General features: G+C 39.1%; 2 protein-coding genes across 2 annotated transcripts; both read right to left on the reverse strand.

Moving 5' to 3' along the window:
* Window positions 1-2,569: 2,569 nt before the first annotated feature.
* Window positions 2,570-7,802, reverse strand: LOC115372886 (mas-related G-protein coupled receptor member B1-like). The gene is made up of 4 exons (XM_030071044.1): window positions 7,629-7,802; window positions 7,289-7,476; window positions 6,923-7,160; window positions 2,570-2,731 (listed from the first exon to the last, which is right to left on the reverse strand). The coding sequence occupies exons 1-4, from the start codon at window positions 7,800-7,802 to the stop codon at window positions 2,570-2,572; spliced, it is 762 nt and encodes a 253-aa protein (XP_029926904.1).
* A 5,291-nt stretch (window positions 7,803-13,093) lies between these two features.
* On the reverse strand, window positions 13,094-14,244 carry LOC115372887 (G-protein coupled receptor 4-like). The gene is given in 4 exon segments (XM_030071046.1): window positions 13,094-13,595; window positions 13,722-13,804; window positions 13,807-13,908; window positions 14,071-14,244. Coding segments are annotated over 4 exon segments (861 nt in total).
* Between the last annotated feature and the right edge of the window lie 5,287 nt (window positions 14,245-19,531).

A 19,531-nucleotide genomic window follows, 5' to 3' on the forward strand; every position in this document is an offset into this window, starting at 1 on the left:
TGGAGACCAGCTCAACTCTTTACCTATTTTTTTTTGTTATCCATAAATAAACTTGTAGTCTGATCCTTCTGTGTGTGTGGTTGACTTAAGCCTTGGGCTCTGGTTACCTACATAGCGTATTTCCCCAATTAATCGCCCGGGTGTTTAATACGCAAAATCAACTTGGACCCCAGGCGTTTAAAAGAACCAGGCGGCTATTCGCTGCAGGCCTTTATTTATTTTTACACAGACCTGCACCAGGCCATTATTGTGATGACAGTTACTGTCCAACATATTTACAGTCGGTCAATGTAAGATTATGGTACACCCTTTTTTCTAGCGTTAGCTAGCTCTCTTATTTTGACAGAAAACGGAAGTGCCGCACAGTTATTGTGCGGCTAACTGTTTACTTCTGCAAAAATAAGGTGAATAGCCTTATTTTGGGTTACCTCAATATAATGCAAATAATCGCCCCGGCGGTTATTCGGGTGGGCGTTTAATACGCAAAATGGGTGCAGACCCCAGGCGTTTATAAGACCAGCCGGCTATTTGCGGCCGGGCGATTAATTGGTGAAATACGGTACTTAAAGTATAACATACATACCATTCAACACATTTTTTGTTACCATGTTGAAAGTATTCCTGTGACAAAGAGCAAATTCATGTGGATTTTTATGTTTTATTATTTGATTTCATTTTCAAAAAAAGAATAATGGTAATAAGAACAATTAGTTGTATCGATAGAAACAAAAGTACAAATGGAATTATAAATCATTTCAAGATTAAATAAAAATGTTGGGAGTAAATAGAATAAGAAATAGGAAATGCTCAAGAAAAAAAAAACATTCAAACTTCACACCACCTCAACAAAAAATGTTCATCTCAGTTTTCAGATGTAACACTGCAACGTATTCTGATGAAACGGTTCGTATGATATCGTACGAAAAATAATGCACAAATTTTCGTGCATATTCCTACGAATATCCAGCAGCACGAGCGATCAGTGCGCCTGCGCGAGCCCCGAAGCGAGAGCCTTAAGAAAAATGGCGGACATTCCTTTTATTCTCAGTGGAAAATGCAATATTTTAAGAGAGCTTATGCATTCAAATGCATTTTGATAACATTTCTAGCGGGAAATGTGCATTTTATTTCCAAAATCTTCGTTCAATTAGTGTATATAATGTTTACTTTGTTAGTTATTACAAAGATTCTTTCAGGTTTCTATCGTTGCTATGGCTGTTGCTATGGACGCTGCTACCACTGTCGCTGATGTAGCTTCCGCTCGGAAGTCCCTTCCTCACTGACTGTCACCGTGTAAATCTGGGGAGGGAGGCGTGGGGTTAACCTGCTCTCACAGAAATCCGTGAAATGAGCATGACCTCCTAATAACGCATTGCGTGCTCCTCGCACGTAACCTGTTTTAATCGATTTCTATGGTTTTAATTCCGTGTGATCACCACACAAACGGTGTTCACTGGAAGTCGGCGAGATTCCGTGACGTCACGCTGTGGGTGGTAGTTCATAGATCCCGGAAGTGCAAATTTAATCGATATTCCGGAAAAAGGTCTGATTATTAGCCATAACGTTGTAACCATCCAAGGCAGACTTACCACGAGCTATGAGGATGTGTAACGATGGCATGTGCTTCAGCCGAGTCCACAAGTCCCGTATAATATCAACTTTATTTTAAGAAAACACGTTTTATTTGCGATGTCATATCACGGAGAAGCACTACATTACCCATAATCCTAGTGTTTATCAGCGACGTGTCTGATTTTACTTTCATCAATAAAGTCAATAAAGTGTAATAAAGTGCATGAAAGTTGATAATATGCTGATATGTTACGCCATTGAACACAACCCTTTCAGTCAGCGAAACAGAGCGGGTGGAAAAACCGTCGAAACACGTCAAAAATAGCACTAACGATTTATATATATATTTTTATTTTTCATAACACATCTTTATTCGTGATATAAACATAGGCTACATGTTAAGGTTATAGTTTTGGTGTTGAAAAACTACCGTATGTATGTTTTTTAAACCTAATTTCAAAACTTTTCCCCTAACCTGGAAGAGGCGTAGCAGAACTACAATCTGCGCGGAGTTGCAACACACAGAGGTGTCCTGCGCCATAGATTTTGTAGTTCTAATATGTTATGTCTATTATGTGATGTTGTGATCACTAATTTTTCAATCTTTATTATAGTTTTTGGGTGTGGGAAGAATGCCTGTTTGGTCAGATTTTATTTATTTTTTTCTTAAGATAGTGAAATCATGTTTTTTCCATGTTTTGACACTAGTCAGTGGCGCCCCCTATTGGTTTGCCATCGGGCATGATAGTAGAGGTCAAGAGCTTTCCAAAAATGTTGACCCCATGTCTGTGCCATTTTTTGTTGCTGCACTGTAAGCCTTTAAAAGTGTCTCAGGTGGCCATATTAAGTCAATGGGAAAATATGAATTCCTACGAACGTTTCATGAGAACAGCCTGAACACTGTCATTTGTCAATAATGAAGGAGGTTGTCACTCCATCCATTTGCTTCTTTTCTCTTCACTCCATCTTTCTCCTCCCTCTCCCTGTCCTCCTCTGCCTACATGGAGCTGACCATTTGTGGAGTGTTGCTGTCCGCAGTGAACATCTGCCCCTGCTCTTGCTCTGTGGTCATCCTGCATCGGCACAGGCAGCCCAGCAGCTTGTCTACAGTCCCTTTCTTCATGAAAATATACAGAACCAAGTCCATAAGGGGACTCAACTGAAGGAGGGTTGATTGCACAGGATTATCAGGATCAGTAAGTGTGTCTGCAGATATGTACGAAATGATTGTGGGCAGGAACAGGAACGTGTAGTTAAGAAGCACCAGAACCAAGGTTCCCACAAAGTTTTTCTTAAGGGGGGACAGAGATGGAGGAGGACAGGGCTTTGACAGTCCTAGCCAGGAAGAAGATGAACAGAGGAAAGGGCACAAGGAGGTAGATGGACAGAAGGATATGTGGGGACGACAAATATGAAATAAATATATAGTAATTGAGAAACCCCAGGAGCAAGGGCAAAACCCAAATCATAAAGCAGACCACTAGCGTGATCTTGATGTTTCGTCTGAAGCGGTACCACAGTGGGCAGACGATGACCAAATACCTATAATAGATAGATAAATAGTTACATAGCATGAGGATCCAACACATATATTCTTAAAAAATACTTTAAAAAATAAATAAATAGGTACACACACTGGCTTTCTTGCACTCAGAGACAGATATCTACCTTTCCATGGCTACACACACCATAAAGCCAACACTGGCCATTAAACTAATGCTGTAGATAATTGCAGAGACAACAAACATGATGATGATTTAAGTAGTGTATATTTCTGTATCGTTGTTGTAGTTGTTGTTGTCATTGTTACTCTTTTTTAAATTCCTCTTTTTAAAATGATACTGATAATATCCTGATGTAGTGTGTTGTACTGACTTGTATTCTGCACATAGCTTCCAGAGATTATTCCACAGATGGCTACGGTTATTTTACCGTTATAATAAACAAGTAATAAAGAAGGTGTTGCTGGAGAACATAAAGGTTTAATTTGCTAATATATAGGTGCTCAAAAGAAAATGAATAATCTAATTGATGATAATTTATACTGAGTATATTGTTCAGTATTTTTATAACCTCAGTGTTGGCATCCCTCTATTATTTAATTTGTCCTTATAGCTCTCTTTTTGTGATAACACAAGATGTTCCTGTCATATAATCTGTCTTTCATATGTCTTTTCTCTATTTCTAGTGACACATCAGCAATACACTCTTGATACTACCTGAGGAACCCAAGCATAAAGTGCATTGCTTATTACTATAGTTTCATCACCAAGCCAGTTATTGTATCATTTTGATGCTGATTTCAGTTTTCAACACTGATTGATGAATGAAATGTTTTTGTTCTCTGGCATCACATGGTTTGCACGGTTTTTATTTCATGTATACTCTCACCTATTGTAAACCATATTTTTTTAACCACTATTTTTCATAAAAATAAACAAGTAAACATAAAATAAAACAGAATAAATATTTTAAATGCAGAAAGGTAAGGGAACAAAGACAAGATAATATCTGAGAGATGTTGGATATCAAATCTCTAAGGAGCATGTGGCCTCCTACGTTAAATGGACTGCATTTCTATAGCACTTTTCTGGTCTACCAAGCACTTAAAACGCTTTACAATGTTTGCCTCACATTCACACACATATTTGCACACTGATGGCCAAAGCTGCCATACAAGCTGCCCATCAGGAGCAGTCGAGGGGTCAGTGTCTAGCTCAGGGACACTTTGACAGACTGGTTACTACTGTTAAAACTACAAACAGGCACAACAACAACAACAACAATGATACTAATAATAACAATAATAAAGACAATGATGACAACAACAAGAGTTAAAGAAGGAAGAGGGCAAATACAGAAAGAATAAATAGCTTAAAAAAATCATCTGCCTGCAGTCCCTGCTTAAACTTTTCTGGTCTACCAACCACTCAAAGCACTTGATATATGCTAAATAATGAAATACATATTTACAGTTTGAAATCTCCTGACCGACAGCCTGAATGTGTTGTGTCCACCAAAGCCCACTGTTTCTGCATTTGCAGTGAATCAATCCTCAGCAGTTATTGTGGAAACTCCCCCACAACAGCTTCCATTTATCTGCATACATCAGCTTCTTATCAGCACATGTCTTTGGTCAGGTTTCTGACTGCTGAGGTCTGGGCCCGGGGCCACAGGGGGCTTCAAGAAGATACAGAGTATTTGAACATTACTGAATTCAAAACAAACAGATAAACACTTTCTCAGATAGCGAAATGAGCAAGACTTTTACTGTCCACTCCTTCATTCAAAGTTTTATGCTCCCTGTGTAAAAAATGGCAGAAACAACAAAATGTTAACTGAAATGCAAGTGTACACTGCACTGTTGTTTCAGAACCATGTACAGCAGTGGTTAATGTTGTGTTGAAGTGTGCATATGTGACATACATAAAGTATATCACAGAACCAGTCTTCAAATGTTCTTTATAGTCCTCTGAGCCCCACTGACCCACAAAGACGTACAGCAAGCTACACAAGGACATCACCAAGTTAGTACACACTCTTCCTTCTTCTGAAGCAGGGCATCTTGCATAATGAGACAGCAGCACTAAAGCTTCCTGCACATGACGAGCAGAAAAACTGCTGTGCGCCCAAGTGATGCTGCTAGGTTGAATATTGCACTGGGTATTTGCTGTTGGCCTTCTGAGGTGCATCCAATCCGACACAACTGTCCAAAGCAGCTGTGGTTTCTGAATAATATAACATTAATTTAAAAGTGTATCATGCAAAATAAAAAAAAAACTCATTGCATCTTCAAAATCAGCTCAACAAATAAGAAAAAATGCGTAATAAAGGAAATACAAAAGAGAGGATAAGGTAGCTCTGTGTCAACTTTTTAAAAACATGCTATGATTATTTCAGCAACTATGGTGCAGTGTTCATAGCTTTAGCTGGCATCCTGACAACAGTAACGATCAGTGAAGCTCATGGGCAATATAGTATGGACTACCATTTGAAAAACTGAAATGACAGACATAAATGATTTCTCAGAGACAAAGCTGTAATATCTAGGAAGATGATGGCCATATCACAACCCAGTATTGTTCATTTGACCAAAAGACCATGATTCTTTGTGGATTAATATTTTTATGTGCTTCAAGAAGTGACTGCTTACAGTTTAATGTATTGTAGGCCTATGGCAATTAATAAAATATAAAATGTACAGTTGAAAGCTGCTGGATCACAGCCTGAATGTTTCATGTGCTGAGGATCTCTGTCTTTCAGCAGTTACTGTGATAAATCTCTTACAGCAGCTTCTGGTTTCTCTAGAAACATCTGCTTTCTGTGAGCAGCTGACACGGTCTTTGTCAGTTTGTAAAATCTGACATGCATTTCCTGCAGTAAAACAAGTAAGGTTTTATTTCATCTGACCCATTTTTCTGTTAGTTGATCCAAAAATGTCATCTTAGCAAGTATACACAAAGTTTGTAACTTTTTTCAGTGGCACGCTAAACTAAACTAAAAACTAAACTAAGCCAAACTTAACCCCTTACTGCCTGAATTTTGTTTACAATTATCTACACAAATAAATTGTTTGTGTTTTTGCCTTCAAGCAGATGCTAAATTATTGGTGGCAGAGTGCTTCCAATACAATTCTTGGTATGTGTGAAATATGCATCAACAGCATCCAGTGGGATACATACACCACCTCGGCTGCATTAAGACTGGAAGTGGTTTGAGGCGAATTCGCGACAATAGTCTACAAGGACTTAAACTCAAGTCAACTCAACTCGTCTAAACTTGAATTAGATTTTAGCAACAGGTGCTGTGCAAGGCTGAGCTCTGATGGCATTACTGTGGCTAAACTCTGGCTGTGAACTGATATGCATTTTGTACAAATGTAGTTTTTTTTTTGTGCTGAGAGGCTAATTATAATGCTAAGAGAATTCAACATACATTCAACATATTGCTTAAGAAATGCCTTTATTATCATGCTAAAACCATTCCAAGAGCATGTTCTTAGTTTCTTTTTTATTTTCAAAATATGAGCTATGAAAACAAAAATTTGTTTTATTTGTAAATGCATTATTACAAATTGAATTAAATGTGCTTTACAAGATAACATAAAAAATGGGAGGAATAAATAGGAAATAGAAATAGTAAACAGTCATCAAATAAACAAACAAGCCAAAAAAAAAAAACAAACAAAAAAAAAAAACAGGCCTCGCCTGATTCGCCTGATTTCATGAGCATGTTGACTTCAAGCTAAAATTTGGAACAAAGCGCTTAAGGATCTCAACCAGTCCCTGCTAGACTGCTGGCTGTCAGTAGTGAGAGGGTCATTCTATCCAGTTGCTTCTGTTCTCCTCACCCCCTCAGAGATGGAGGAGGACAGGGCTTTGACAGTCCCAGCCAGGAAGAAGATGAGCAGGGGAAAGGGCAGGAGAAGGTAGGTGGGCAGGAGGAGGTCTTCGTGCAAAAATTTAAAGCTAAAGTAACCAAGAAACCCCAGGAGCAAGGGCAAAACCCAAATCATTAAGCAGACCACTAGCGTGATCTTGATGTTTCGTCTGAAGCAGTACCACAGTGGGCAGGCGATGACCAAAAACCTATAATAGATAGATAAATAGTTAGGGAGCATGAGGATCCATCACATATATTCTTAAAAAATACATAAAAAAAACTAAATAAATAGGTACACACACTGGCTTTCTTGCACTCAGAGACAGATATCTACCTTTCCATGGCTACACACACCATGAAGCCAACACTGGCCATTAAACCAATGCTGTAGATAATTGCAGAGACAACAAACATGATGAAATTCTTGGGTTGTGCCACCAAGATGACAAAGCAGCACATCTGGATAAGGTCAGAGATGAGGAGGTTGATGACGTAGACAGGAGCAACATTGTTCTCTTGCACCTGCAGGAAATCGAGATGTAAAAAGGTCGTTCTGTTAACTTTGGGAGATAGCTGAGATGGAACTAAAGGCTAAGTTTGCTGATCCTACAAACATCAGATATCATTGATAGGCACACACATAAAAACATAGACCTCAATCATAATTCACACACCAGGGAATACAGAGCGTAGATGGCGAGTAAGGTCAAAGGAAGGCCGATGGAGCTGACAATACATGATGTCACAAAAAAGGTGGGTGGCAAGTCAGGTTCCAGTCCATAAGTGTCGTTCTCAATGGAGATGTCATACCAATCTTCCATGTCAAAGGAGATGTTATACAAATCCATTGTTCAGAGTGAGACCTGTTGGGATAGGATGTTACAGAAAGGAGAAGCATTTCTTAGCCTCTACTCTAACCTTTTCTTACTACCACCAACACTGCTACTGCTGCCAGAGACACAGTGTAGGGAAAAGAAGAAGGGTCTCTCTGCCTCTAGTCAACACCTGCCAGCACAAGCTCATACAAACATGCCCACAATGCTTAGCAATAACGGAGTTAATAAAGCTGCAGGAGAAAGGGACTTGGCAGCTAAGCAGTATCTGCATTTTCTAGTACAGCATTCTTGTGGAAGACTTTTAAGAAACAAGGAGGGAGAAACAATTACAATCACCATCCGTGAATTATAAATAGTAACAATGTACAAACGTAAGAAAAAAGGCTCAGTTTCACTGATACTGAATAACAAATCTCAGCATGATGCCCCTCAGGTTGAATTGCCATTGTGCTGGTTATTACTGTTATAAGAAATAATAAATAAAACAATACATAAATAAATAACTATGAAGTTAGACATTAAGTTAGACATAAGATAATGCTGCAAGAAGTTGCATAAAACTGAATGCATGCTGAATAATAAAATATATATTCACAGTTTGGACGACGCTGGACCAAAGTCTGATCATGTTGCATCCACCAAAGTGCACCGATTCTTTGTCTTCATCCAAGCAGCCGATGTTGAGGAGCTACTCTAAATAATTTACGTTATTATTATTTTGGATCCAGTTTTAGAAAAATATTTAATAGAAAATTGATTCCTGATAAATACATATGTTGCCATATAGCAACATTATATGACGATGGAAATGTAGTAACTCATTTGCCTGCAGCCATGTTGGCACCATTGGCATGATTGCTTGATTTTTAGTAAGTAGAAGTCTTATACAGGACATGAATATCAAAAGCCACTTAATTAAATCAAGAGCAGTAGGTTGATAAAAAAAAGAAAGAAAAAAGAATTCTTTCATTACAAAAAAAATAAGGACATTTATATTTCTCAGTCAACTGTGCAGGCAACACAATATCCATGCATGTTTCAACTTAGAATTTGGTTCATTAATGCTTGGACTGTATCATCAGATGCAAGTCATGTTTACGCTGCTTACTGAGAATTCTGTCAATGCAGAGGTCTTTAGATAGTGCTGTTGTGGGGCCCCAACACTGTGAACACTTGAGGCCTACTCAGTGGGTCAGTGGCTGCTGGGGTCCCAGCTTTAGCCCACTGTTAATGTCAGGCTCAAACTATGGGCACTGCTGGAACTTCCAGTGCAGTAAGAAGTTAGTCCCAGTCATCGATAGCTCCGCAGTTTTTCTACAAATGTACAAACAAATTTAAATACAACAATTATGCAGCCAAATTCATTAATTCATTATGTAATCTGAAACATTAATCCAACAATAATAATGGTGAACCCTAGATTGATGCACTTTGTGGGGAGATGACCCAAAACAAAAAGACATTTGTGCCACGACTGATGATCAGATTGAGTTTGTTATGTCTGACCTTCAGCCTAGCATTCACAGGTGCACTGTTAATGTTGGGCACCTATTAAAGAGCTCAATTAATAGTAGTATACTGGAGTAAGTCCTTACTGAGAGTCCTGTCTTTAGAGAGAATTGTTAAATGACTCATATAAACCACCTCTTCAGATTAATTTACAACTTGTGAATGCAAATGCAAGACACTGCATTTGTGCCTGAAAATTGTATTGTATTCTGACTTTAATCTATATTTTAAATTTGAAACTTAAATCTTACTGTAAAATGCTTTTTTGGTTGGCTTTAATGTTTGGTATGCATGATGGTTATTCCTGTTTGTAATGTTTCAGTTACCCTTACTCATGGTTTGAGCTCTTTGGTGCAGAGCAACCCAAAGGACCAGCAGGCTGTTATGGTCTGTGCCAGGCCATAGGTTTGGCTTGTGGTTTTCCTGTGTATTCCCCTCCCTTGCGTTCTCCTGCCAGTCTGTGTTTTGAGTGTGGCTTAGGCGTGTCTGTCTATCTCTTTCCTGGTTTCTTGCTCCACAAACACACCTGCTCCTGCTTGCCATCAGCGCACTGGCTCCCACTCCCAGACTTTGCCAGACTGTTGCCTCAGCTACAGTGGTAGAGACGCATCTTGCTGACAGTACTCCCATAGTGTTTGTGTTGCTGCTGATTCCTGCAGCCTTCACTTTCCACTAACCAACAATAAACTGCTTAAACTGAGCTGCTGTCTCCTGTGTCTGCATTTATGTCCCCTTCCTAACTAAACCTGACAGCGAGCTAGCAGTCATCAAGCCACTAGCCATTAGCCACTAAAAATACTTGTTATTTTTAAGGCTAGGGAAAGGTTTGTTGTCATGGTTAAGGTAAGGAAAAGGTAAGGGTGAAGGTCCTGAAATATTAACTAACGTTAAGCTACTAAGAAACAAACGCTCCTCTAGTTTGGATTTGAACTCTGTAAGGTGTGTTGACTGACCCATCCACCACCACACCAGCCTCCTTGTGCAGACTTTGTTGCTCCCTTAATATTACACCACAATGTTACTTTACAGGACCGCTAGGTCACTTAACTTTAAAATGTAGCTATAGGTCATAATAAGCTGCTGTACAAATGTCTTATGGTGTCATTTTTTGCCAAAGGACAAACTCCTATTACTACTACAGTTTAAAGTTCTTTTGTTATTTTTTGATAATGTTAGTTGGCTACTATGTGGAAATGTATTTTAGCCTTCTATTACACTTCAACATTAAATTAGTATAACAAGAAATGTCAGTAAATTAATGACACTGTCGTGATCAGCTTGTAAGATGGAGCATGATTTTCCATTATCATGTCCGTTTTCTTAATACTTGATCTAAAACGGTTTAGAAAAGAAGCACAAAGTTTGTAGCTTTTTTCAGTGGCTCTTCATTCTTTACCAAGCACCTCTCTGTCGATGAAGATTCACCAACTCAGAGATTATAAAAAGCACATTACACTAAGTTAAGATAAATGAAACTAATATAAGATGAGCTAAGATAACTAAATTGAAGTAAACTAAAGTAAATTACAATAAACTGAATAAGCTGAACATTTGGGGGGGTCTGCTGCTTTTGAGTCATCATACGAATGTGCTTTATTAATACCTGGCTATAAATTGAAAATAATCTGCCAGTGAATTACATATTATCTATTAGCAGCAGGTGCTATGTAAGACAGAGCTCTTACCTGTATTTCTGTGGCTAAGTTCTGACTATGAACACATGCAGTTTGTGTTGAGAAACTTCATGTCATATGCCCTTGCTCCCAGGGGAAAGAGTGCTGGTGCATACAACTCACCAAACCAAAGAGGGCAAACTGTCAATGCACTGGGAGGAGCAAATCCAAATTGTCATGGGCCAACTACACCCTGAGAATCCAAGTCCAATACAAGATATGGCCAGAAGGTAAGGATAGCCATAGCTCCAATAAGTTACAATAGTCCATTGAAGCTGGTTAAAATTTTGCCGCTGATGACAGGAACAACTGGCCTGATGCATGCATTGTTTTTGTGAAATAGGTATGTGGTGTTATGTATGCTCTCTTTTGTGTGTGTGTGTGTGTGTGTGTGTGTGTGTGTGTGTGTGTGTGTGTGTGTGTGTGTGTGTGTGTGTTTCTTGTGTGGGTGCAGTGGTATGGTTTCTCTAAAAAGAGCCAGTGCCAGTTTGTGACAAGAGTGGCAGAAACTGGACTGGCCCATACAGGGATGCTGAACGTGCAAAAATGCAGGTGACTCAATTGAGCCTATCTGGCAATTGTGCTCTCCCTATTTAAGGAGAGCTGAAGAGGAAGAGGAGGGAACACTAGATGGTGGATGGTGGTGACTCCCGATTGACGCTGGAGGGAGAGAGAGAGAGAGAGAGAGAGAGAGAGAGAGAGAGAGAGAGAGAGAGATGCATGCAATTGGGATGCATGGCTTGGATTAACCAGCCCAGATGTTGTCTGAAACTTAAGTGAATTAGGAATCATGGGTAGAACTGCCTGTGAATGTGATTTTTTTATGAGACAGAATTGTTTTCTTGTCTGTTTTAAGGATTATGACCATGAGGTGGCCTCTGTCTGTTTCATTCCTTGCAGGGGATGAGAGTACTGTGACTGCTGCGACTATGAGGACTTGTTTTAAAGCAGGGGTGTCAAATTGGTGCCATGGAGGGCCGAGAAGCTGCAGGTTTTCATTCCAACCGAAAACTCCACTAGGTGATTTCACTGATTAGTTCCTCCTCTCTGCTTGGAGGTGGGGTGATCAGCTATTGGAGTTTTTGGTTGGAATGAAAACCTGCAGCCTCTCCATGGCACCAGTTTGACACCCCTGCTTTAAAGGATCAAACTGATGAGAAGGATCTATGCTGGAGAGTAAGAATGCAGTGGTGCCCCCTCCAGGACTCCCAGCCTGCCTCTGTTCAATCCTGCATTTGGTGCTGCCTATAGGTCTGTTGGGGCTTTTCCCTCTTTCGGTTCAACAGATTTTGTTTTGTTGGTCATAACTAATTGTACTTTCCTTGTGTTATAGAAGCCATTTTGGGGCACAGAAATATAGAGCTGGTTGACTGTTCTACATCCCTTTGACTGGTGGCTACAATCCCCCCACGCCCCTTGCCTCTGGAGACCAGCTCAACTCTTTACCTATTTTTTTTGTTATCCATAAATAAACTTGTAGTCTGATCCTTCTGTGTGTGTGAGGTTGACTTAAGCCTGGGGCTCTGGTTACCTACATACCGTATTTCCCCAATTAATCGCCCGGGTGTTTAATACGCAAAATCAACTTGGACCCCAGGCGTTTAAAAGAACCAGGCGACTATTTGCGGCCAGGCGATTAATTGGTGAAATACGGTACTTAAAGTATAACATACATACCATTCAACACATTTTTTGTTACCATGTTGAAAGTATTCCTGTGACAAAGAGCAAATTCATGTGGATTTTTATTTTTTATAATTTGATTTCATTTTCAAAAAAAGAATAATGGTAATAAGAACAATTAGCTGTATCTATAGAAACAGAAGTACAAATGGAATTATAAATCATTTCAAGATTAAATAAAAATGTTGGGAGTAAATAGAATAAGAAATAGTAAATGCTCAAGAAAAAAAAAAAACATTCAAACTTCACACCACCTCAACAAAAAATGTTCATCTCAGTTTTCAGATGTAACACTGTCATTTGTCAATAATGAAGGAGGTTGTCACTCCATCCATTTGCTTCTTTTCTCTTCACTCCATCTTTCTCCTCCCTCTCCCTGTCCTCCTCTGCCTACATGGAGCTGACCATTTGTGGAGTGTTGCTGTTCAGAGTGGTGATCTACCCCTGCTCTTGCTCTGTGGTCATCCTGCATCGGCACAGGTAGCCCAGCAGTTTGTCTACAGCCCCTTTCTTCATGAAAATATACAGAACCAAGTCCATAAGGGGACTCAACTGAAGGAGGGTTGATTGCACAGGATTATAAGTATCAGTACGTGTGTCTGCAGATATGTACAAAATGATTGTGGGCAGGAACAGGAGCGTGTAGTTAAGAAGCACCAGAACCAAGGTTCCCACTATTCGCCGTTTTTCTTCAGGGGGGACAGAGATGGAGGAGGACAGGGCTTTGACAGTCCCAGCCAGGAAGAAGATGAGCAGGGGAAAGGGCACAAGGAGGTAGATGGACAGAAGGATATGTGGGGACGAAAAATATGAAATAAATATATAGTAATTGAGAAACGCTACGAGCAAGGGCAAAACCCAAACCGTGAAACAGACCACTCCCGTGATGTTGATGTTTCGTCTGAAGCGGTACCACAGTGGGCAGGCGATGACCAAATACCTATAATAGATAGATAAATAGTTACATAGCATGAGGATCCATCACATACATTCTTGAAAAAATACATAAAAAATAAATAAATAGGTACACACACTGGCTTTCTTGCACTCAGAGACAGATATCTACCTTTCCATGGCTACACACACCATGAAGCCAACACTGGCCATTAAACCAATGCTGTAGATAATTGCAGAGACAACAAACATGATGAGATTCTTGGGTTCTCCACCCAGATGACAAGGCAGCACATCTGGATAAGGTCAGAGATGAGGAGGTTGATGACGTAGACAGGAGCAACATTGTTCTCTTGCACCTGCAGGAAATCAAGATGTAAAAAGGTCGTTCTGTTAACTTTGGGAGATAGCTGAGGTGGAACTAAAGGCATTCATTTGCTGTGTTTGCTGATCCTACAAACATCAGATATCATAGACAGGCACACACATAAAAACATAGACCTCAATCATAATTCACACACCAGGGAATACAGAGCGTAGATGGCGAGTAAGGTCAAAGGAAGACCGATGGAGCTGACAATACATGATGTCACAAGAAAAGTGGTTGACAAGTAAGGTTCCAGTCCATCAGTGTCGTTCTCAATGGAGATGTCGTACCAATCTTCCATGTCAAAGGAGATGTTATACAAATCCATTGTTCAGAGTGAGACCTGTTGGAATAGCATGTCACAGAAAGGAGAAGCATTTCTTAGCCTCTACTCTAAACTTTTCTTACTACCACCAACACTGCTACTGCTGACAGAGACACAGTGTGCTCCAGATGTCGCAAACATTATCTATTGACCATCATTATATAATGTAGTTATAATGTAGATAATGTAGCTGCAGAAGAGAGGGACTTGGAAGCTAGGTGGTATCTGCATTTTCAAATAACGTTTTTTTGTGGAAGGAACTTGAGACATGAGGAAGGGAAAATACATTACACATGTATTTACTTCTCTCCAGACTATTATGATTTAACTTTTTGGAAAGTTGCTGCTTTCTGGGTTCCGGTTCCCTACCGAGTGTCCCATTTACCCCACCAAGTCAGGTTATTTTATTGGCCTCTGTGTAAAAATAAAATTAAAAAAAAATAAATAAATAAAGGCACTATGCGACCGAGTGTGACCTTGTTGGCATTGATCAAAAGTCAAGCAGGGCTTTTATTTTGATCTACGTTGCACTCGCCTTATTTGTGATGTTCCCGTGTAACTTCGGAAAATAACTTCATGGAATCACACGCCACGGACAGCACTGGCTGGAAAGAATGGACTTCTGCACGCTGTGTGTGATTTGTCCTTGCAAACCACCAGTGAAAATAATCCGACTACATGAGAAAACCTTTGCAGATGTAGTGAAAGAGGTGAAACAGTGCCATTGTAGGTTTGCAAGTGCAGCAGGCAAACATGACGGGGGGGATCCGTGGACGGACATGGCGTTGGATATCCTCTCCACCCCCACCATGGAGGTTGGCTCTATGGCGGTGGGTGTGATGGGTGTATTCGACTTAAGGTACCTAGTGCTGCGATGCGAGCCAGAGACAACTCCCTCTGCTAGTAATAACACTGCTCCATCCGCATTCGACAGGCTCATAGTAGCCCAACAATACACCCATCTGCTCCCAAGAAGTGTCCAAAACAAAAAAGACAAACTGAGCAACGACATACTTAAAAGTCTTGGTACACAAAAGATGGGATTCTCTCTGGCCGAGAGCAGAAAACATAGGACCTATGTATTGATGGTAAGTTGACATGTTAAAGTTAACGTTAACATGATATGTTAGGTTGCTTGCGTTAGATAACGTTAACGTAAACATTTGACTTCTTAAAAAGGTGGTAAATTATGCAAATATTGAATTAATTATATTTAAAAAGCAACCCATGCATCGTTTCCGAAAATAAAAAAAGAATAAAATAAAATAAAATCCCTACCTAACCATCCTTCCCATGAAAAAATAAAATAAAATACCCCCCCACCCCCTACCCATCCTTAAAACGCAAAATAAAATAAAAAAATAAAATAAAATAAATTCCCTACTTACTCATGCCCTTAAATGACAAGGAACCGGAACCCAGGGTATTATTTTGTTTGGCCTTACCAAAAATATCAGCAAGACCAAGTGTCTATGTTAAGCCTGATATACACTACCAGTCAAAAGTTTGGACACACCTTCTCATTCAATGTTTTTTCTTTATTTTTATTACTATTTAAATACATACTGAAGACATCAAATATATGAAGCAAGACATATGGAATCATGCAGCAAAGAAAAAATTGTTCAATAACTCTAAATATGTTTTATATGTTAGATTCCTCAAAGTAGCCACCGTTTGCTTTGTTGACAGCGTTGCAAACCCTTGGCCTTCTCTCAATGAGCTTCATGATGTAGTCACCTGAAATGGTTTTCACTTCACAGGTGTGCCTTGTCAGGGTTCATTTGTGGAATTTCGTGCCTTCTTAATGGGGTTGGGACCATCAGTTGTGTTGTGCAGAAGTCAGGTTGGTACACAGCTGACAGCCCTATTTGACAACTGTTAGAATTCATATTATGGCAAGAACCAATCGGCTAAGTAAAGAGAAATGACAGTCCATCATTACCTTAAGAACTGAAGGTCAGTCAGTCTGGAAAATTGCAAAAACTTTGAATGCATCCCCAAGTGCAGTCGCAAAAACCATCAAGTACTACAACAAAAGTGGCTCACATGAGGACCGAGATGGTTTGGGATGAGATGGATGATGAGATGAGAGTGAAGGCAAAATTAAATTTAGCTAACTTTAGACACGTGAGGCCATTCTTGACCACAGAGGCTGCCAAACTCTTTATGCACGCCATGATCTTTTCACAAGCTGGTCCCAAGCAAGCACAACAACTCTGAAGCCAATTAAAACCCTTTACAAGCAGACTGTAAAAACACTAGATCAAAAGCCTATCAGCTATCACCACTGCCCTATACTAACAAAGTATAACCCTAACCCTAACCCTAACTATTTAAGTTTGACAGCTTTCTACATTTTTTAGTTGCCTGTCTCATTTTTAAAATACTACATGGGCTGGCACCCCACCCTCAATACAAGCCTCAAACTACTGGAATAACCTCGCCACTGATATTAGAGAATGCACCAGTTTTCCATCCTTTAAAAATAAACTTAAGAGGTGGATTAAAATGAACCAAAACTGTAACCATACCTAGCCTGCCTACTGCACTGTGCTTTCTTTATGTCTAGCACCTTGTATGTCTGCTTGTCTGTAAGTCTTGCTTGCTTGTCTGTTTTTAGTAATTTGTTATTCTAACAGTGCTTCATTTCTGTTCTGTTGATTGTAAGCAGTAATCAAAGCAAAGGGTGGCTATTTGAAGAATATAAAATATAAAACATGTTTTGAGTTATTTCACACTTTTTTTGTTTACTACATAATTCCATATGTGTTCATTCATAGTTTTGATGCTTTCAGTGAGAATCTACAATGTAAATAGTCTTGAAAATAAAGAAAAAAACATGAGAGAAATGAGAAATGAGAAGGTGTGTCCAAACTTTTGACTGGTAGTGTACTCAATAAAGGTGAAAGGCTCCAAATTATATCACATTTTAATCATTATGGGGTAATCATTGATTCACAATTGATATTTTAAAAATATGTGGAAAAGGTCACTTGGACAGTCCAGTTTAATCCCCAAACTTCAAAATTTATTAGAAACCAGTTGTCAAATGATGCTGCTAGGTTACTGATGATTTTGTTGCACTCAAGCAGGAAAGACTATACTTAGGCCTCTGTGTAGTTTGTCAAAAATTACAAGTCTTACAGTGGAAGCCAACAAACTGTCACCACTGCAAAAATATCAAATTCTAATCTTCTGATTTTTGCTCATATCTGTCTTGCAAATATTTCTCTGATGTACAAAAGTAGCCACAGATTTGCTCCTCCACCACCGAAAGACTATTGCTGTCCTCAGAACACATTAAGCAAACAAGGGCCTCCACCAGGGACAGCTGTGTGGTGCAGCACAGATCTACTGAACTTGGCTGCTCAGCCTTCTCTACTGAAGCCACATTCATGTGGAACACAACAGCTAACAGTATAAGACAGTTTTCAACTTTTATTGATTTTAAAATTACAACTAAAAGGAGGGCTAAAATTTAAACAACTGTGTGATCTCTAAATATTTAAGTAGTGTATATTTCTGCATCGTTGTTGTAGTTGTTGTTGTCGTTGTTACTCTTTTTTAATTTCCTCTTTTTAAAGTGATAATGATAATGTCCTGATGTAGTGTGTTGTACTGACTTGTATTCTGCACATAGCTTCCAGAGATTATTCCACAGATGGCTACGGTTATTTTAATAAATAAGTAATAAAGAAGGTCTTGCTGGAGAACATAAAGGTTTAATTTGCTAATATATAGGTGCTCAAAAGAAAATGAATAATCTAATTGATGATAATTTATACTGAGTATATTGTTCAGTATTTTTATAACCTCAGTGTTGGCATCCCTCTATTATTTAATTTGTCCTTAGAGCTCTCTTTTTGTGATAACACAAGATGTTCCTGTCATATGATCTGTCTTTCATATGTCTTTTCTCTATTTCTAGTGACACATCAGCAATACACTCTTGATAATACCTGAGGAACCCAAGCATAAAGTGCATTGCTTATTACTATGGTTTCATCACCAAGCCAGTTATTGTATCATTTTGATGCTGATTTCAGTTTTCAACACTGATTGATGAATGAAATGTTTTTGTTCTCCGGCATCACATGGTTTGCACCTTTTTTATTTCATGTATACTCTCACCTATTGTAAACCATGTTTTTTTAACCACTATTTTTCATAAAAATAAACAAGTAAACATAAAATAAAACAGAATAAATATTTAAAAATGCAGAAACATAAGGGAACAAAGACAAGATTATATCTGAGAGATGTTGGATATCAAAGGAGCATGTGGCCTCCTACGTTAAATGGACCTATGCACTTTTCTGGTCTACCAACCACTTAAAGCACTTTACAATGTTTGCCTCACATTCACACACACATTTGCACACTGATGGCCAAAGCTGCCATACAAGCTGCCCATCAGGAGCAGTCGAGGGGTCAGTGTCTTGCTTAGGGACACTTTGACAGACTGGTTACTACTGTTACTGTTAAAACTACAAACAGGCGCAACAACAACAACAACAACAATGATACTAATAATAACAATAATAAAGACAATGATGACAACAACAAGAGTTAAAGAAGGAAGAGGGTAAATACAGAAAGAATAAATAGCTTAAAAAAATCTTTTGCCAGCAGTCCCTGCTTAAGCTTTTCTGGTCTACCAACCATTCAAAGCACTTGATATATGCTAAATAATGAAATACATATTTACAGTTTGAAATCTGCTGACCGACGGCCTGAATGTGTTGTGTCCACCAAAGCCCACTGTTTCTTGATTAGCAGTGAATCAATCCTCAGCAGTTATTGTGGAAACTCCGCCACAACAGCTTCCATTTATCTGCATACATCAGCTTCTTATCAGCACATGTCTTTGGTCAGGTTTCTGACTGCTGAGGTCTGGGCCCGGGGCCACAGGGGGCTTCAAGAAGATACAGAGTATTTGAACATTACTGAATTCAAAACAAACAGATAAACACTTTCTCAGATAGCGAAATGGGCAAGACTTTTACTGTCCACTCCTTCATTCAAAGTTTTATGCTCCCTGTGTAAAAAATGGCAGAAACAACAAAATGTTGACTGAAATGCAACTGTACACTGCACTGTTGTTTCAGAACCATGTACAATAGTTGTTAATGTTGCGTTGAAGTCTGCATATGTGAGATACATAAGGTATATCACAGAACCAGTCTTCAAATGTTCTTTATAGTCCTCTGAGCCCCACTGACCCACAAAGAGTACACAAAGTACAGCAAGCTACACAAGGACATCACCAAGTTAGTACACACTCTTC

The sequence above is a fragment of the Myripristis murdjan genome, chromosome 15, assembly GCF_902150065.1.
Source record: "Myripristis murdjan chromosome 15, fMyrMur1.1, whole genome shotgun sequence".
NCBI lineage: Eukaryota > Metazoa > Chordata > Actinopteri > Holocentriformes > Holocentridae > Myripristis > Myripristis murdjan.